The 22,517-nt window shown below is 33.0% G+C and overlaps 1 protein-coding gene across 1 annotated transcript; it reads left to right on the top strand.

Moving 5' to 3' along the window:
• LOC143064587 (putative methyltransferase-like protein 24) lies at positions 1-20,028 on the top strand. The gene is made up of 7 exons (XM_076237508.1): positions 1-146; positions 5,963-6,073; positions 11,589-11,751; positions 14,474-14,593; positions 17,052-17,123; positions 18,828-18,999; positions 19,695-20,028. Exons 2-7 carry the CDS (start codon positions 5,965-5,967, stop codon positions 19,998-20,000), a joined length of 942 nt encoding a protein of 313 aa, XP_076093623.1. The 5' UTR covers positions 1-146; positions 5,963-5,964; the 3' UTR covers positions 20,001-20,028.
• The last annotated feature ends 2,489 nt before the right edge of the window (positions 20,029-22,517 follow it).

Here is a 22,517-nt window from a genome sequence, read left to right as displayed (position 1 = left end):
TACAATCAATGCCAGTCAGCTGCAATATGATCTATATGTATGTTGATGTAAGTAGTTATAGTAAGAGTGTAGACAGTGCAGACACACTACGAGGAAATGTGTATTCTGTGTGAATGAATAACAAACGCACTTGGTGAGATTAATCAGTAAGTACAACAATGTAGTAAAATGTTTACATATATATGTTCATTATGTTTTCAATTTCAAGCCTATTCTATTATTATTTTTGTGATTCAATCCAATTTAATGTGTATATCTCATCATTACCATTTCAAAACACATTTCTTCCCAAAATGTTTTGTAAATGTGTCTGTATATATACATGATATACACAAAGTCAGATATAGAGAAAATATAAATGGTTCGAATATTATTTTCTTGACTAGTCGAAAAAGAACTGTTTTGTCATTTAGTATTATGGCATCTTACAAGAAATGAAAGTTAGTTAATTTAACTAAGGCATATACAAAAAATATCTAATTTACCAACTAACCAATTTATGATTCACATATCACTTTCTTGGTACTGGAGAAAACCAAAGTAGCCCCACCCCTTCAGAACATCAGAAACTGGCCTGTCATTATACATTGACATTATTTGGTTACATATAGAATAAAACATGGCAAAATCCGTATCACGAGAAACCAATATCAGTCCCAAGAGCCGAAGGTCCCGAGGGATTATATTGGTCGAGTGGTGATACAGCATGCGATACGGATTTTACCATGTATTGATCTGTAGAAGCCTGTCAGATTTTAGAAATAAATAATTTACGACAAAAGGGACGATTTTTCGTTCCCTATTGTTAATTTTCCATTTTTAGATGGTGATGTTTCTTTGGCACCATCTTACGGTGTTTATATTTCACAGCTCGTTCGCTATGTCCGTGTCTGTTGTGTCGTTTTTGATTTTAACGAACGCGATCTATGTATAAACTGGTAAATTATTGAACCAGGGATATCGTTACCATAAATTACTTAAAACCTTTATTAAATTTTTCCATAGGTATAAAGATTTGGTTTTGAATTTTGGTTGTACCTGTCGAAAACTTATTTCAAACGGGATAGAACATCCTCATTTTTACGGAAATGTTGTTAACCGTGCCCGGAAATTTAGAAATGATCCTTGTAAACTTATCGCTCCTTTAAACAAATTTATTCTAAAAGGTTAACAATTCAATACTGTAATAAGATCATTGAATATTGTTTTTATTGGTATAAATATTGATTTTGTTATCAGTAAATTAAAAGCAAACTAAATATTACTAGTATGTTATATACATATACACATTCGGGAATCTACAATCTGTCGATACCTATAACTTGGCATTGCACAAGGTCATGTTTTTCTCTGACTGTTTATGACGTCTTTACACTAAATCCATTGGATGTTGGATGTGTACGGATTGATTGTTTAGTTTTAGATGCATGATTTTTTTATTAGTTGTTAGTGGCTTTGAACTAGCTGTCAGATAACTGCGAGTACTCTCAGATCTGTTCCTAGTGTCTTTTTGTTGTCGGGATGTACAAGTACCCGGCCACGTCCACTTGTATATTTGTCCATCTGATGAGTTAAGCCTCTTTCAACTGATTTTTAAAGTTCGTTCTTATGTTGTACTGTTATACTACTGTCCCAGGTTAGGTGGATGGTTGGGATCCCGCTAACATGTTTAACTCCGCCACATTATTTATGTATGTGCCTGTCCCAAGTCAGGAGTATGTAATTCAGTGGTTGTCGTTTGTTTATGTGGTACATATTTGTTTTTCGTTCATTTTTTATATAAATGAGGCCGTTTGTTTTCTCGTTTGAATTGTTTAACATTGTTATATCGGGACCTTTTATAGCTGATTATGCGGCATGGGCTTTGCTCATTGTTGAAGGCCGTACGGTGACCTATAGTTGTTAATGTCTGTGTCATTTTGGTCTCTTGTGGACAGTTGTCTCATTGGCAATCATACCACATTTTTTTTTATATTGTCTTATCACACATAAAAATATGAATATTCTGAACATAAGTTCTGGACTAAGTGTATTCATCTGTAATTTATTTATTATTTGATGCTGCAGACATTACTGTTTGTGCATAATGATGTTTAAACCAAATGTTACCTTTTTTTAAATGTTTATGTATTAATCTTTGCATTTTTGTACTTTTAACAAAACCAGAAAAAAGGGGACAATCATTGATTTGATTCTGAGGTGGGGTTTGCCATATTTAAGAAACAATATTCTGGCCCTCATTTAGATTTAAATGAATTATCTGGTCTAATCACACATGAAAAATAAATATTCTGGCCCGATATTCATTATTGCAATCATTTACAAAGGTATCCATTATAAACATAAAATACGAAAGAAGTATTGTCAGTTGTTGTTTTGAGGGATAATTATGCAGTGACAAATATCACTTCGTTCATGAAATCTAAAAAAAATCTCGCTAATTTTATCATTTTGGATAATGAAACTTCTCTTCTCGATGATCTTTGATGACCCAATTGGTAATGATATTTCGTGATCTGTATCATAACGGGGTGAAAACTTAATGCTGAGTGGTGGCGAAGAGGGGCAGATTTGAATCAATTTGGAAATGATCAGAAAATAAATATTCTAGTCCAGACGGACCCAGGTGGATTGAACAGACATAATTTGACCGCCTTTATGTTTGAACTAAATATCATGACCTCACCAAATTTGCTAGCTCACCTCAGCTATCCCTTAGATGTTCTAGATGGTCGTAAACTAACAGACTGCTAATTAGCCCTCTTTCTGACTCTTTATCAGTTTAACGTGGTATATATTAACATGTCATTTCATGCCACGAAATACGGCAACTGGGCGTCATATTTTAAATAGTTATCAAAGGTACCAGGTTTATAATTGAGTATGCCAGACGCGCGTTTCTTCTACATAAGACTCATCAGTGACGCTTATATATCACTGAGAAATTAGACAAACAAATTCAAAGTTGAAGAGCATTGAGGATCCAAAATTCAAAAAAGTTGTGCCAAATGCCGCTAAGATAATCTATGCCTGGGATAAGAAAATCCTTAGTTTTTTTGAAAAATTCAAAGTATTGTAAACAGGAAATTTATAAAAAAAAAAGATGACCACATTATTGATATTCATGTCAACACCGAAGTGGTGACTACTGGGCTGGTGATACCCTCGGGGACGAACTTGACGCCATTCGACATATGAGAAATCACGCATTGATGATGTAACATTGAAGACCTCGGGAAAAGATTAAAATATATAATCTTTGGTCTTATATTTGAAAGCGATACGGTAATGAATAATTAATTGCAATAATAAATTTCAAGTGAATGACAACCGAGAACGTCCGGATATAATCTCGAGATGTTCCAAAAGGGGTGCGAGACGGGTTTAGCTATGCGATACGGGGTATGCGATACAGGGTATGTGATACAAACCGGGGAAAAAGAAACATTAATCAAATATACAAAATTTCTGTATTTAGTATTAATATATGATAAATATAAAAAAAAGTAACAATAATATGCACAGACTTAATTTTACATGAGGTGTGATATCCTTATATTGAAATGTCTATGTAAGGTATTAAGATAAGAAGGCTTTATTTTGATTCGGCATTTACACAACAATACAACACAAGATAGCGACAGCTTTTCGACGTTTATATAAATATATCAATAGTATAAAATAATAATAACAACATGCATTTACATACACATAATTTGGCTTTTTCACGTGAAAGGCTTGTCTAAGCAAATTTGAAGTCACGCTAAAAGTCTACTATGTAAGAAAGGAAATTTTCTTACATTTTTTAGTGATTTTAAAAAACTCTGTAAGTAAATAAGTAAGAAGGAACCCTACAAACGACAACAAAGATTTATATCTTTTTTTTTAAACTCTATATTTTTAACTATTATACTATAACTCGTAAAGTTGATATATTTTTAATAATCATTTATTATAATTTACAAAAGTTAAAAAAACAATACAATACGAATGACCTAGTACAAAAACTGATGACCTAGTGTATCAACATAAATAATGATATACTAGATAATGAGTATAATGACGGGGTTTTATTCGGGCTTGTTTGATTTCACCAAAACTTAGATTAAAATAGTTTCACCAGTAAAGGATCCTTCAAATTAATGCAAGATACAGTCACAGAAAATAATTATATTCATAAGTACGTCTGAGTCAGTGACAACTCTACAACAGATGTATCCATCGGATCGCCATCAATGGTGGTGATACATGGCTGTGTACATTAATTATGTATATACAACAACCAGTATAAGAATGATTTTTATGTGACGAACCAGTCAACTAAATGGTTCTCAAATTCCTGGTTGATCCATTGTTTCTCTTTTCAATTTAGACATTCTTATCTTTTTTTTTTATTACCGAACATGCTTAGAATAATAGTGAAAACACTAGTATTAGAATATTAGTGATCCCCAAAAACTACTTTTTCACAAAAAAAGACGAATTTATAATTGTCAATATGTTAATTCCCCGTTTCAGAAAGCAACTCTTGTCACGGTAAGTGTATACACAGTTATAGGTTACGTCATAAACAAAGAAAAATCGACGATATTTTCATTTTGGCGTATGAACAATTAAATTACCCATAGTCCTTTAGATTCTGAAACGGCGTAATTACTGACTGTTGCCAATTGTGTATTATATTTTTTTTCTAACGGGAAATAAAACCATGGTCAACCTTTTTTCCGCAGTGAAGGAAAGTACGAGTTATCTCGCATGATTTCAAATTGGCCCATATATAGGTTCTGACAGAGACATATAATACAATGTTATCATACAATTGTATTATATGTCTCTGGTTCTGATCGTTATAGTCCGAACTTGTTTTCACCCTGCCGTGTTGTTATTTTTGACATATGCATAAAGCAGTGCACAATCATGCTTGCTCTCAGTTATGTTTGTAATAAGTTATCTATGATAACTGACAAACGAAAACGAGATAATTTATTATAAAATAATTTTGTAATAAATGACAAGTAATGAAATATTCAATGAATACTAAAATCCTTTAAAGTAAATAAAGAGTAACATTAAGAAACTATAACAAGTGATCAAATAAACACATTTTCAATGTTTGGAAAAAGGTATTGCTAATTAGAAATAACGTGTTTGTTTTCATCTTATGAAGGTCATAGGTTTCAAATGATGAATTTCGTTCAATTTGCAATTAAGCCATTTATTTGGGCAGCATTCATACACCCTCTTTGGGTAAATTAAAAAGTTTTCTAATTTAAAATGGACGACTTACCTCGACCAGTAATGTGTAACATAATGAACATCAAAATATCACTATTTAAACAGAACACATTTTTCATTACACACTACATTTACATGTATGATGACTGACAAGTAATTAGTCCGATTACTAACTAATATCCTTGTCAAAAATGCATACACTACAAATATGTTAATTACATATGTCAAAACTATATCACTGGTTATTTTATGATATAGTTTTAATATTGAAACCATGAAAGTGAGACTAAAACCCCGTTCACACTTAGATATTTAGATCGATTAAAACTATATCGGTTCTTTTATGTCCGATATAAACGCACCGAATCGATCGGTCTAAACTATAAAGACAGAGTTTAGTTTGAATCGATCTAAAGTGAACAGTCCAAACGTTAAATGTGAACACAAGAGTTAATGGTTCGGTCGAACCTTTGTTAAATAATTCAATACCTAAAGAGCAATACATATCTGAAATATGACCAAAAGGACTATCATGTTTAACACCACCACATTGCATGCAAGCAACGCAGATTTATAGACCCTGTATTATTCCCGTTAGAGATTGCCAATCCATGCTCTCCATTTAAAAAAATGTAAAGCAATTTATTATGTCTTTTGTAACGCAGATTTTTAAAATGCTTCTTGATCATGTTGTAGTCGTGTTATGTGAGATCTATTTATATTTCAGTAATGCTGACACCGATACGATATTGGGGAAAATATCTAGCTCCGGTATTACTTTTTATCATCTTCCTATATATATCAATGGATCCTCAGTATACAAACATAATCAAAACAGGTTTGTAAGAATAGAAGCAAATAAGTATTATATATACCACGCTTTTTACGAGTTAACATATTTAAACGACGAAGCCGCAGGATGAGTTCTTTTAAATATGTTAATGAGTAAGGCGTGGTGGTGTATATGTTTTTTTAACATCATTCGAAAGTGGCCTGGGTTGAGTTCAATATCGTAGCAGCTGCTATCAATATCTATGTAACAACTAGTCTATAGCTACACGTTCAATAGTCAAAATCTACATAACACAACGTAGCCGCTACGATATCTGGGTTGAGTTCAATATCGTAGCAGCTACGTAGCGGCTATGTAGCTGATATCAATATCTATGTAGCAGCTCGTCTATAGCTACACGTTCAATAGTCAAAATCGACGTGTAGCACTACGTAGCTGCTACGATATTGAACTCAACCCTGGTGCTTTTTTATCCAATAAAACCCCAGTGGGAGTGTCGTTCTAGCCCGCTGCTTAGCGCGCACGAGAAAACCGATCAAGTTGGGAATACGACACATCAGGGCCGCGTTCAATATCGTAGCTGCTACGTAGATTTCGACTATTGAACGTGTAGCTATAGACTAGCTGCTACTTAGATATTGATAGCTGCTACGTAGCCGCTACGTAGCTGCTACGATATTAAACTCAACCATATGACAAAAAGTTATTTTTATGAATTGAGCGACTCAGGTTCCTCTAAGGCACATACCATTTGATGGCCTGTGAATTTTTAGAACAAATTATTCCGCCTCTGATTTGTCATAAAAAAATCTTTAAAAAAAGATTTTCCCCAAAAAAATTGTATTGCAACAAAATTTAATTGCATTTATTGATTAAAAAAAATTCCGGCTATGCAAGTCGTAAGAGGTGTGTCTAAAAAGTTCGTTAAAATTATTGACAGTGACGGAAAGTAGAAATCCTTTTTGTAAAACAAACGAAATCCTTGTCCTATACACATATAGACGTAATAATGTGGCGGAGTTTAAATCATGGTTTAACATTAAAAAAAATATCAGTCCAAGCTCCGCCTATCTACACGAAGTTGCAAGGGCAAAGTACGTCATGATTCTTTTTAATGGAATGACATATCAATCTTTATATTAAACCATGGTTTTTCAAAAACCGAACTATTAAGCAGAATATCACGTAAAAACTTCAAAGGAAAAATGCCGTTTTATGTTACAAAATATATAATTTGTTACTAACAATTCTCAAAAAGAAATTTTGAAACTTGAACTTACTGTAATCGTTTTTCTCCACTTCAAATCCGCCACCCCGTGTCAAGCATAGCCGACACCCGGCATGTGGCGTTCTACATGGTTATTAGTAAACAAATATGTATATGAAAGAGAATGATAATTCTTTTCTCCATGATTAAGTACGAGCGTTAGCGAGAATTATAGAATTCTATTTTAAAGGAAATACTGTTTACAAAATTACCATTAATCCATACCAAGCAGACGATTCTTGCTTGCATATGAAAATAACGCCTGATCAATTTCGTGCGTTCGAAGAGCATTCTCGAATCTGGATTTAAGTTACCCAGGTACGCTAAAACCAAAACATTTTAAAGCCAGGGATGGGCAATGACGTATAAAGGTTATGAACTCCTTGACCAATTGGAAGAACTTAAATGAATAGATGCATGTGATCTCAAAGACATGTCGACTTTTCTTTGTGGCAGTTGGAACTTAGGTTTCTTAGTTATTGCTTAATTTATCAATGGCCAATTTGTGATTAAAATAATTATTAAAAGTTTTAAAACTGTTGTTTTGTATAAAATCTGTTTATTTTTAGCTTTGATTCATCTGCATGCTTTATAAATGATATCACAGATGTAATAGAAAATAAATGATTTAATAATTGATCGCCATATGGCTGATTTCATGCGTGCAGTTTTATCTATAATGTAGACTATTAAAAATGGATAAAATTTGTAAATAACAACGTCTATCCGACTGGTAGCTGTTTCTAGTTCCGACATTTAATTAATGCATCTTAAAGAAGTAGAATTCAATTAATTAGGTACACGTGCCGTTGTTATGTCTATATCATGAACAGCACATGACAGCAACATTAATTAGGTACTCGTGTCGTTATGTCTATATCATGAACAACACATGACAGCAACATTAATTAGGTACTCGTGCCGTTATGTCTATATCATGAACAACACACGACAACAACATTAATTGGGTACTCATTCCGTTATGTCTATATCATGAACAACACATGACAGCAACATTAATTAGGTACACGTGCCGTTGTTATGTCTATATCATGAACAACACACAACAGCAACATTAATTAGATACTCGTGCCGTTATGTCTATATCATGAACAACACAAGACAGCAACATTAATTAGGTACTCGTGCCGTTATGTCTATATCATGAACAACACATGACAGCAACATTAATTAGGTACACGTGCCGTTGTTATGTCTATATCATGAACAACACACAACAACAACATTAATTGGGTACTCGTGCCGTTATGTCTATATCATGAACAACACATGACAGCAACATTAATTAGGTACACGTGCCGTTGTTATGTCTATATCATGAACAACACACAACAGCAACATTAATTAGGTACTCGTGCCGTTATGTCTATATCATGAACAACACACGACAGCAACATTAATTAGGTACTCGTGCCGTTATGTCTATATCATGAACAACACATGACAACAACATTAATTAGGTACTCGTGCCGTTATGTCTATATCATGAACAAACCATGACAGCAACATTAATTAGGTACACGTGCCGTTGTTATGTCTATATCATGAACAACACACAACAGCAACATTAATTAGGTACTCGTGCCGTTATGTCTATATCATGAACAACACACGACAGCAACATTAATTAGGTACTCGTGCCGTTATGTCTATATCATGAACAACACATGACAGCAACATTAATTAGGTACTCGTGCCGTTATGTCTATATCATGAACAACACATGACAGCAACATTAATTAGGTACTCGTGCCGTTATGTCTATATCATGAACAACACATGACAGCAACATTAATTAGGTACACGTGCCGTTGTTATGTCTATATCATGAACAACACACAACAGCAACATTAATTAGGTACTCGTGCCGTTATGTCTATATCATGAACAACACACGACAGCAACATTAATTAGGTACTCGTGCCATTATGTCTATATCATGAACAACACATGACAGTAACATTAATTAGGTACTCGTGCCGTTATGTCTATATCATGAACAACACACGACAGCAACATTAATTAGGTACTCGTGCCGTTATGTGTATATCATGAACAACACACGACAGCAACATTAATTAGGTACTCGTGCCGTTATGTCTATATCATGAACAACACACGGCAGCAACATTAATTAGGTACTCGTACCGTTATGTCTATATCATGAACAACACATGACAACAACATTAATTAGGTACTCGTGCCGTTATGTCTTTATCATGAACAACACATGACAGCAACATTAATTAGTATTTTATATTGGTTTCTGAATAGACTGCTGCAATGCAAAAGAATAGGATTCTGCAATGCAAAAAGGCTTTATCTATTCAACAGAAGATTCCTTAAATATCAAATTTCATTAATTCTAAATTTCTAGTAAATGTATGTTATTTGATTATATGATTGTCAGGTATGTGTCAAAGAGACAGTTGTTCTTAACAATGTGTTAAGCTCTGTACAAAGAGACAGTTTTTCATTTAATGTGTTAAGCTCTGTACAAAAAGACAGTTGTTCATACAATATGTTAAGCTCTGTACAGAGAGACAATTCTTCATACAATATGTTAAGCTCTGTACAGAGAGACAATTCTTCATACAATATGTTAAGATCTGCACAGAGAGACCATTCTTCATACAATGTGTTAAGCTCCACCCTTACACTGTACAGAGAGACAATTCTTCATACAATATGTTAAGATCTGTACGGAGAGACCATTCTTTATACAATAAGTTAAGCTCTGTACAAAGAGACAGATTTCATACACAATGTTTAGCTCTGTACAAAGAAATAGTTGTTCCTTACGGTATGTAAAGCTCTGTACAAAAAGAAAATTCTTTATACAATATGTTAAGCTCTGTATAAAGAGAGAGTTGTTGATGCAATATGTTAAGTTCTGTTCTAAGAGATATGATAATAGCTGAACACTTTACACACTTCTTAGTTATATTAATCTAAAGATCTGTATACGTTTTGGTGATGATTCAAAATTCAATTTTAGAGATATTGAGTTTTTTGTAAAAAAAAAAAAAAGGGGGGGTCACATATCGCGCCGTATCTCAAAAAACGATTTATGATTATTGCTTAAAACTTTACATACTTCTTAGTTATATTAATCTAAAAAATCTGTAAACTTTTTGGTGATGATTCAAAATTTTATTTTAGAGTTATTGAATTTTTTGTAAAATAAAAAGGGGACCCACATGTTGCGCCATATCTCAGAAACTATTCATGATTATTGCATAAAACTTCACACACAAGACGACGGGCGTATCAATTAACAAATAATACAAAAACAAGATTCAAGAATCACGATACAATATCAATGACATATTTATAGTAACTGGAAGCCACTACAAAGTAGCTTCAGTTACTGAACGCCACCACATATGAAACGTTACCATCTACTAAACTCGCGATTCCTTGTTAAATAATTGATGTTGTACTTCGGTAAATATTTCATACATCTATGTAAAAATTAATACAATAAGATAAAATATTTTGATATACTCAAAACGGAAAGTCCTAATCAAATGGCAAAATCAAATGACAAAACATATCAAACGAATGGACAACAACTGTCATATTCCTGACTTGGTACAGGCATTTTCAAATGTAGAAAATGGTGGATTGAACCTCGTTTTATAGCGCTTAACCTCTCACTTGTACGACAGTCGTATTAAATTCCATTATATTGACAAAGATGCGTGAACAACATGTCACAAATATGGGAACAACAACAACACCAACACGAACCCCACCACATGTGGCACCTGGCGTGTTGCTCATGTGAAATTGTCCAATTCGGTAGGTCACATTCGTGAAAAGGGAAGGGAATGGCAGTTACAACAAGGAAAATATCCGATATCATCTGTAATTTTAACGGATATTCCATAAAGGTGAACAAACTCTTGATGGCGTCCGTAAAATTTACAAAGTGATAACTTCAACTTAAAAAAAACCAACAATGAACTTTTCATTAATCGAAAATTCTGAACTACACAAGTTGTTGTTGCTGTCTTTTCATAATAGCTTGAAAGGTATCACCGTGCACAGATCATAGACAGAAACCACACCGCGGTTGTCACTAGTGAATCATCCTCAGTTTTCGTCAGAATAAAAATTGTTAAATCTTAAGTCACTCTGTAGTGTCGCGGTTTCGTCGTTTTACTGTTTGTTCTTGGTGTCGATTGTTTTTACTGGATTTATAATTTGTTAATGCCTCTTGGCACCTCCCTATTTTTTTTATTTATTGTTATCATTTATTTTTAACAGAAAATAAAACGGCCGCATTTAATAAGCCAGTTTACAAACCTCCCGAGAAGGTACCAGTTGAACCTGTTAATATAGATGATTGGAATGTTAAACTTCCTGCATATAACGTATCAATTAATATTACTGAAACTGAATGGTGGAGATCAGCTGCTTTCTTACAATGGTAATGTCATTTTACAATGCTTGAACTATTTCTCTCTCTGTAATTGATATTGCATTTTTTAACACAGTTAATCTTCTTTTAGGACTAGTTTCAAATCTAGGTAGTTTATGTTTCTAAATAAATTATTTCAAATATAATCCACATAATTATTGTCTGAAAAATGTAAGTTGGTTAACGGGTTTGTATGCTCCCAAACATTTTTATATACTTCGACTTAATTTTTTTATCTCGAGCGTTTCATGTGATGGATTGATCCAGCATACAAAATAATATATCATACTTTCAAACTTGCACAATTTGTCATTAATCGAGTGTGCAATGTTTCACCACTACGTGGTGTTTAACGACCTTGACTACCCATGAAGGTCTAGAACGGTCGGAATCGTGCATGTTCTAGTCGACTGTGCTTTGGTTTTGGCATGATTTAAATGAAATTTGCTCTCTGTAAATTACAGATCAAATTGAAGTAACGCAATTATTCTACAAATTAGATCATCGCAATACTAGTAAATAGAATTTGTGTGCTGCCACGAAAAAAGAAAAGGAGAAAACTACCTCCGACTAAGTTGACCTTGGGCGTATTTGGCTGCACTATTTATACTTTTTTGTTTTCATGGTATTTATATATTAGCGCTGTATTATTTATACCTTCCATACTTTCAGTTCCGAAGGTATTTGGACATACTCGTGGTAATTCATACGCAAACCGACAATGTCGTATGTTTTTACTTTACTAGAAATTAACCAATCAGATAGTTATCATTCATGTCCAGTGCACGATGATTAATCAATATTGTAGACATCGCAATATCTACAATGTTAACACGATATTGTGTCAACATTGTTTACATTGTTTGAACCCTTATATATTGTTAACATCGTTGACATCGTTTACATCGCGATGTATACAATCTAGATAATATATTGTGTACATTGTTTACATCGCGATGTATACAATGTTAACACGATGTTGTGTCAACATCGTATACATTGTTTCAACCCTTATATATTGTTTACATCGTTGACATCGGTAACATCGGGATGTATACAATCTTGATAATAGATTGTGTTTACATTGTTTACATCGCGATGTATACAATGTTAACACGATGTTGTGTCAACATCGTATACATTGATTCAACCCTTATATATTGTTTACATCGTTGACATCGTTAACATTGCGATGTATACAATGTTAACATGATGTTGTGTCAACATCGTATACATTGTTTAAACTCTTATATATTGTTTACATCGTTGACATCGTTAACATCGCGATGTACACAATGTTAACACGATGAAGTGTCAACATCGTATACATTGTTTGAAACCTTATATTTTGTTTACATCGTTGACATCGTTAACATCGCGATGTATACAATGTTAACACGATGTTGTGTCAACATACACGATGTTGTGTAAACATCGTTTACATTGTCTTAACTTTTATAAATTGTTTACATCGTTGACATCGTTAACATCGCGATGTGTACAATGTTTACACGATGTTGTGTTTACATTGTTTACATCGCCATATAAACTATGTTGACACTATTTTGTGTCAAATTATAGCTATAACATCACATTTTTTTTTTTAAACACAGATTTGTGTTAAAAAAACCCATAAAAATGCAAACTGTATACATGTAATCGACAAACTTCATTGAATTTTTTTTATATTGTCAATATCACAATGTATACGATGTGAACAATGTTAATACAAAGGTATAGACTTGGTACACATTATTTATACGATGCTGACTGTGTAAATGTTGTATAAACGAAATTATAAACATCACGATGTAAACGATGTTAACGATGTAAACATAAAGTTATAGAGTCGATATACAACATAAACACGATGTTGACACGATATTGTCAACATTGCGTGGTATACGATGTAAACACAAAGGTAAAGACCTGGTTCACAACATCTGTACGATGTTGACGATGTAAAAACGATATTGTCAACATCACGATGTATACGATGTGAACGATGTAAACAGAAAGGTATGGACTCTATATTCAATATTAACACGATATTGACACGATATTGTTAACAACACGATGTATACGATGTGAACGATGTAAACACAAAGATTAAGACTTGGTTCACAACATTTATACAATGTTGACAATGTAAAAACGATATTGTCAACATCCCGATATATACGATGTGAACGATGTAAACACAAAAGTAAAGACTTGGTTCACAACATCTATACAATGTAGACAATGTAAAAACGATATTGTCAACATCACGATGTATACGATGTCAACGATGTAAACAGAAAGTTATAGAGTCGATATACAACATAAACACGATGTTGACACGACATTGTTAACATCACGAATATACGATGTGAACAATGTAAGAACAAAGGTACAGAACATAAAGATAGGATACAATGTTAACACAATAACGACACTATAAAGTTGACATTGCGATGTTGACAATATCGACAAAACATCGTGCACTGGACATACTTCATAGTTATTGGCATAGCATTTGGGTTTTTTAGAGACTGCGAAGATGGTCTCATTTTCCCGCCCTTTCTTTTCTGGTCCATCTAATGGGAAGAACCTATTTAGGTTATAGATTAATTGTTTTTGTCAATCTTTGAAATATTTGCAACCAGAGTTAACTAATCAAAAGTCTATTTAAAAAAAAATCCGAAAAGGGATGAGATACTAAAATGACTAAATTTTATGAATACTTTAGGGACCTTCAACACAGATCCATAGATTATCGATGTAAACGATTCAAGTCAGTTGGAAATTGGTGGATTTGTTTGGATCCAGGATACAAAATCAAGAAACCTTGTCTTGTATATTCCTTTGGGTAAGACATGTTTGATTCAATTTGTGAAAATATATGTTCTTGCAATATAATTTTTATTGACAGGAAAACAATTGGTTTTATAAATATACGGGTTGTTGTTACACATGTTACAAGAAAGTTCTTTCTTTTGAAAAAAAAGCAAGAAATCGGGATTCTGGCAAAATGATTTTATATCTTTTATTTTTTATCTGCTGTTGCGCATGCTTATTTTTCAGCGGCTTCATTGCACGAACATTTTCTTCGCTTTTGTATTCTCGGGGACATAACCTTATTTCATATTGCAGAATATTCATTTTCATCAGGCTGACGCAACGTCAGATATTGCTACCATTTAGTGTAACAGAAAAATGACGTTAAATTGGAAACGCGCTTTATCCAATTCTTCCTGCTTTCCTTTTTGGGTAAATGCAAAGTATAACACACAAGTATAAATGTCGTGAGAATCCAATCAAATATGATTTTATAATTAACATAGGATATTCAATTTTACTGCTAGTAATTATGTGTTTTTGGAGTAATATTGCTGCATTATATATTCAACCCGAGTATGATTTTATTCAAGAAGTGACATACAATAGCTTATACTTATGATACTGAAGTTTTCTTACTTTTTGATCGTCTTATAGATGTGTATTTTTGTAATATGTGTGCATGATTTCGTTTTGTTGAAAGCAGGACATTTATATTTAGTGGAGGAAGGAACACGCGAATGCAGTTCATGCCGTCCCTAGCATATTACGCTTGTGGCGACGTTAAATTATGATAACGGACAAACTTGCAAGACATTTTCATTAATCCGTATTTTTTATAGATAACCCTGTAATCTTAATGCTATTTGGTGTGCCAACTTCAACTTTGAAAGTACTTTTTATTGATATAGTTATCAAAGCCGAAAAATAATCTTCACGAAATCAAATCTCTGTTTTTCTGGCCGTAAAAGGGTTGTGAAGGCATGAAAGTTAAACTCGGACATTTCCGCAAGACACTGCAATTCTCTTGTTTTGAATTGAATCTGTAGCTCAATTTATTTTTCAATTCGAATTTTGGAAGCTAACACTTAGTACAAAACGATCGTGCTTACAATTTAATGAATTGTCTGTCAAAATTTTATTTTTGAACTGAAATGTTTCAAGTTTCCAAATTAAATTTCCGATGGGACATTTCCGTACATCATATTCTTTTGAAAATATGTATGCAAATTTTAAATGGAGACAGCCATGTTAAGCAATACTGAAATATATCACGTTATAGAATGTTCATGCAAAATTTCGAAGAGTTGCGTGAACATTTCGCGAATTGTTCCAGTTTTATGTTTCGAGTTTGTTACATGGGACAACGCTAAGTAAACGTTTTTCGGATAATCTGTGTCTTCCTTAGCCTATGAATATTATATTTTTATTCTTTCTCTGTCAATAATGTGAAAATTTAAGAATCAATCTTTATTTTCATGTATAATTTGAAATATTTATTTCAGCATTTCTATAAAAAAATTCCCGTCAAATATTTACTTAACGCTATTTTTCGTGGTAGTAGCAATATCTAACGTTGCGTCTTTGTCTTGTGCAAAGTGATTTATTTATATTCTGGCCAGGCCAAGTTATTAAACTTTCTTTATAATTTCTAAAGTTATAAAGGACAATTTTATAGTAAGGTTTGTTAATTATCATGCCAGCACCGAAATTACTGACTACTGAGTTGATGATACCATCGTGGAGTGATTGTCTACCAGCAGAGGTATATGGACATAGTGCTGTAAAAAGGAAAATAACAGGTTATAAATTTAATGCGTCCGAAGCGCTTTCTTATATCATCGTTTACAATTCCACTCGATTTTAATTTTCTAAAACGATTTTTGTTTTAATTTATAAAAATGAAAATTGATTAAAATATCTATCCGTACTTATTGAAATTTAAATTAATAGTATTTAAACTGCTATGTGGACTGCATTTTAAAATCCCTGCCGTATCTTTCGTCCCTCCTTTAGCTTGGTGACTTAAATCAACATTAATGTATCGATGTTCAGACACAAATCAAGGTTACAAACAAAAACTGAAGGAACCTTAAAACTCTAGAATGCTGCGAGACCGGATGCGACAACAGGATAAGCGTCTTCTGCTGTGATTGCATAACCTACATTGTGGGTTAGTCAAATTGTCACAATCGAAAATAGCTTGGACACCATCGGTAAAATTACAGATCTGACGACTATAAGACCCCATAAACATCGTAATAGTCGGCTAATTGATTTGATTGACACCACTGGTTGAATACACCTCATCTCAATAATTCTAAAGACCATCTTTTACTGTAGAATGAACGACAGCAAAAATAACGTTATAAATAGAAATATGTTAGTCTATAATTGATAACCCGGCTTAAAAAATATTTTTATAAGGTTTTTTTCCAGTATAAACATAATGAAATATTTATTAATTTTGTTGATGTGTATATTTTCAGCATAGGTTTTGATTTTAGTTTCGATGATGCAATGGCTAGACTTGGCTGTGAGGTGCATTCTTTTGATCCCAGGTAAGATTTTTTGAAGGGATCACATGATTTAGTCATGAATAAAACAATTTTTAATATACTCATACACTGATTCATATTTCATTTACGGTTTAAAATAAATAATAATAAAAATTGAGAATGGAAATGCTGTATTTCAGATAAAGGATATGTACTTGGATCATATTTTATCGGCATTTGTACATTTTACTTGTCACAAACAAGAAGATCAAAGAAGCCAGGTCATTTAATTTCACTTTCAGATATATTGATGATATTCTTTCCATTAATAATCCAAACTTTTCTGATATGGTACCATTGATATATCCCCCAGAACTTGAAATCAAAGAAACAACAGACGAGGCTTCCTCCGCCTTATTTTTATACCTAATTCTCGAATTTGACATACACGGTCATCTCAGTACCAGAATCTATGACGATAGAGACGATTTTAATTTGAAATTGTCAGTTTCCCCAACCTTAGTAGCAATATACCAACTTCACTTGCATATGGGACATACATTTCCCAACTTATTCGGTATTCAAGAGCTTGCAGCTTCTACTCATATTTGTAAAACGTCATCAGTGTCTGAGCAAAAAGTTGATGAACCAGGGGTTTGTCAAAGAACGTCTCGTCATTTTTCAAAGAAAAACTTCATCGGAAGGTACCAAGACCTTGTTGATAAATAATCAACTTCACAAATAATACACGATGGTCTTGAAATATAGAGATTCTTGGTACTGTCGTTGTTTATCATCTTATTACGTGTTAAACTGTTCTTTTAATTGTCTTAATGAATATTACTTTCACTGTTTAGTCTGTTTTTTTTTTTTTTATTGATATCCATTTGACGTGGCTCGGTACTTGTACATCCTGTCATTATGTTATTGTTCTATTATAATTCTCGTATTCTTGTCTTTCATTTTTGCTAATGTGCATTGTCTATATGTCTGTGTATGTTTCTTTGATATATATATATATATGACGTGGCTCTGTACTTATACATCCCGTTATTGTCCTATGGTACATTTGTGTATTCTTATTTTTAATGTTTGCTAACATTCTTGGTCTGTATGCCATTTTGTGCTTCTTTGTTACATATTTGTTTGTTTTTATAGTGATTTAGATCATAACATAATTTTGACTGCTGTGCCCCTATTTTTGACATTTTACCTATTATGTCTGTTTGTTTTGTTCACACATCGTTGTCAATATAATGAAATTTGATGCGACTGTCATATAAGTGAGAGGTTTGGCTAGCTTTAAAACCAGGTTTAATCCACTATTTTCTACATGAGAAAATTCCTTTAACAAGTCAGTAATATGACAGTTGTTATCCATTCGTTTAATGTGCTTGGGCTTTGAATATGCCATTTGATTACGGACTTTCCTTTTTGAATTTTCCTTGGAGTTTGGTATTGTTTGCTTTTTTTATATATATTTTTGTCATGTTTGTCTTTATGTTTTTGTCATGCTTGTCTTTATATTTTTGTCATGTTTGTTTTTATGTTTTTGTCATGTTTGTCTTTATATTTTTGTCATGTTTGTCTTTATGTTTTGCCATGGCATTCTCAGTTTAATTTCGACTTATAAGTTTGAATATCCTTTGGTATTTGTCACTTTTCTTCCTGATGAGCTAAAACAAATGTGTTGTCATCCCGCAGCTGCTTCTTTTTTGTGAATATAAAATGTAAATACATACGGTACTTTTTTGTGTATTTTTACAGTATGACAATGAAGGCACATGTGCGTAATACGTCTGTGAATTTCCATCCAATTGGTCTCAGTCATAGTAATACGAAACAGTTTTCACCTCGACGGGATATGTATGTCCGGCGAAATACAACATGGCCAGTAATGAATTTAAAAACTATAATGGATTTATTAGGACATAAAGGGGTGAGTAGATGAGATAATATATATTCAAGCTTTATGCTCGCTCAAATAAGCTGAAAAAATAAACACATTTTACGAATTATTACACATTAAATCCATCTTTGCAAGACTTCATTATCAAAATGTCTTCATGTTGAGGTCCATACTTTGATTCAGTATATCAGAGATCGAATGATGTGGAAGAAAGCTATACTGAATCAACGTTTGGCCTTCAACATGAGCACAAAACCATAGAGCGTAGCACGTTATAAATGACACTGACATGAAATTATGTAAAACAATCCAAACGAGAAAATTAACGATTTGATTTATGTAAACAAATATATCAAAGTTATATAAGCAAATGTTTTGCACAACCTTTTGCAAGACAACAACTCAACATAAAATTTTATCAAAACAACAAATTATGCACGTAGGGATCAATTTACAGTCTTCGACAACAGATGTTTGACATGCAATCCAATATAACAATGTGCAAAGCGTCTTGAATGAATAAATTCGCTTTTGAAATGAAACTGCCTTGTTATTTTATTTTCATGTTTTATGATTTTTTTTCTTCCTTTAACAAATAATAATGTTGCAAGAATATCATGACAGAGAATGATACCACTTCCTGGATATTAGTTACTTTCTCATTTATATGTCTCAATATTTACTTTAGATATTTACACTTTAGTCCTTACACTTTTACTTTTCAGAGATTAATTGATGTTTTAAAAATCGACGTCGAAGGATATGAATGGAACATCCTCGAATACTTGCTGCAGGAAAACCTCTTCAAGAACATTAAACAATTTATGTTGGAGTACCATTTATTTCCCTCATGGCCGTCAAAAGAAGATTATCCAAAGCTGTTAAAAATTTACAAATCATTACATGACATTGGATTACTTAAATTTGTGACAGCCATGCACCCACTTAATCTTAAACCGAAATCATTTAATATACAAGCTGATGTTGCCTATGTAAACACTCTATTTAAATCAAACCCTGGAAAGGTATAGAAAAACTGTAATAAATATTTGTTTTCAATTTGATTTGTAGACTTTTATTTACCTTGACAAAAAAAAGCTCAATGTATGTTATTGAATTAACTAGAACGTACAAATCGTTTACAGTTATATTTATTGTGTTATGTAATAGTATCGTACTGGTTTGAAATTGAAATGATTCGTGGACATACCATTATTTCTAGAAATCTTTGCAGACACATTTTTATCAAAATTAACAATGACAGAAACAGTTTTCATTTGCTTCGTTTATTTAAGCAGATAATTTATATGCCCCGGCTATAGCTTTGGGCCATTAAGTTTGACCCTTGTCCATCGGTACTGCAGTCCTACTGTACGTACGTATATTGGTTCCTGTTCTCTTAACTATAGTTTCCTCTACCAAATGTTATGAAATTTATACACAATGCCTATTACCAAAAATACACAGATTAAGATTGACATTCAGGTGGCGTCGTCTTTACCTTTCTAGATTTGTGCCCCTTTAACAAATGGAAAAAAATGTTGAATTTTTCGTTTCCGGTCTCTTACTGAAGTTTGAAAGATAAAACGTTGTAAAAATTGTGATTGAAGATTAGGGTGTAGATTCATAGAGTTTTGAAGAGTCCACATCTGATCACATCCCTTTGACACAGTAAGTTGAACACACGTCCATCGCAATTTTTAGAGAAACATCTTTTACTGCAGGGAGAATGAGGATATGAATGTTAGAAATATATCTAGTCGATCATATTGATGACCCGGCTATGGAGATGGAGACAGAAGAAGCCAATGGAATCTTCAAAACTGTTAAGGCGAGAGAAAATGACAAAAGGTCGTCAAATACACATGGGAGCTTAAAATAGTCATGACAAAAGTTCGTCACATTCCTATTAAAGCTTATGATAGTCATGACAAAGCCATGACAAAAGTTCGTCACATACCTATGGAAGCTTATAATATTCATGACAAAGCCATGACAAAAGGTCGTCACATACTTATCGAAGCTTATTATAGTCATAACAAAGCCATGACAAAAGGTCGTCACATACACATGGAAGCTTAAAATAGTCATGACATAGCCATGACAAAAGGTCGTCACATACAAATGGAAGCTTAAAATAGTCATGACAAAGCCATGACAAAAGGTCGTCACATACACATGGAAGCTTAAAATAGTCATGACAAAGCCATGACAAAAGTTCGTCAAATACCTATGGAAGCTTATGATAGTCATGACAAAGCCATGACAAAAGGTCGTCACATACCTATGGAAGCTTATGATAGTCATGACAAAGCCATGACAAAAGTTCATCACATACCTATGGAAGCTTATAACAGTCATGATAAAGCCATTCGACTCTCTCTGAAAGTGTACTTGTTAACTTCTTCTGAACAAGTTGATTTTGACAAAGTGAACAAAAAGTATTGACTCGCCTTGTGTACATGGTCTTTGTTCATTCATAATCAGACTAGTTGTATGTTACAAGTGAACACAGACCATGTACACAAGGCGAGTCTATACTTTTTGTTCACTTTGTCATAGTCAACTTGTTCAGAAAAAGTTAACAAGTTCACTTTCTGAAAGTCGGAAAGTTTTGAAAATAATTAAACAAGTACACATAATCAAGTTCACAAGGTTGGTTATAATGCAACTTTACCATTTATTTATGTCAACAAGTTGAGCTGAGTACTGATCGACCACAATCTGTTCATTGTGTCTTTTTGTGTCGGGATGTATAAGTACCCGGCCACGTACGTCCACTTGTATTTTTGTCCATCTGATGAGTTAAGCCTTTTCAACTGATTTTTATAGTTCGTTCTTATGTTGTACTGTTATACCACTGTCCCAGGTTAGGGGGAGGGTTGGGACCCCGCTAACATGTTTAACCCCGCCACATTATTTATGTATGTGCCTGTCCCAAGTCAGGAGCCTGTAATTCAGTGGTTGTCGTTTGTTTATGTGTTACATATTTGTTTTTCATTCATTTTTTTTTACATAAATAAGGCCGTTAGTTTTCTCGTTTGAATTGTTTTACATTTTCTTATCGGGGCCTTTTATAGCTGACTATGCGATATGGGCTTTGCTCATTGTTGAAGGCCGTACGGTGACCTATAGTTGTTAATGTCTGTTTCATTTTGGTCTTTTGTGGATAGTTGTCTCATTGGTAATCTTACCACATCTTCTTTTTTATACATTGACTATTTAATAAAAACTTCCATAATAACCAGATCCATGTACTGTTCAGGAATAGCCAATTCCACGTAACGTTCAAGAATTTATGAATAATAGTAATAGTCATCTATTTATAATCAAAATGAACATGATTGTATGGGAAAAAATACATTTTACAATGTTGAACCCTGTGTTCCTGTAAGGTTGAAAGTTCATAGTTTTCTATATCAGAGATGTGTATAGTTACTTGTCTATATACAATACATTGACATTATTATCGTAATATTAGTAAGTGCTTACTTGAAACTGCACTATCAACAGACCTTTCTCTTTGGGATTTGCGAAATTTTTGTTTA

The sequence above is a fragment of the Mytilus galloprovincialis genome, chromosome 2 (assembly GCF_965363235.1).
Source record: "Mytilus galloprovincialis chromosome 2, xbMytGall1.hap1.1, whole genome shotgun sequence".
Taxonomy (NCBI): domain Eukaryota; kingdom Metazoa; phylum Mollusca; class Bivalvia; order Mytilida; family Mytilidae; genus Mytilus; species Mytilus galloprovincialis.
Note: the sequence above shows the minus strand (reverse complement) of the source record. Positions and strands in the feature narration are given on the sequence as shown.

Bases quoted from the DNA above. Each gene is read 5' to 3' on its own strand.
- LOC143064587 (XM_076237508.1), top strand. From the start codon at position 5,965: ATGCTGACACCGATACGATATTGGGGAAAATATCTAGCTCCGGTATTA. The intron at 11,752-14,473 runs GTAATGTCATTT...TGAATACTTTAG, and splicing joins TCAGCTGCTTTCTTACAATG to GGACCTTCAACACAGATCCA. The intron at 14,594-17,051 runs GTAAGACATGTT...GTATATTTTCAG, and splicing joins TGTCTTGTATATTCCTTTGG to CATAGGTTTTGATTTTAGTT.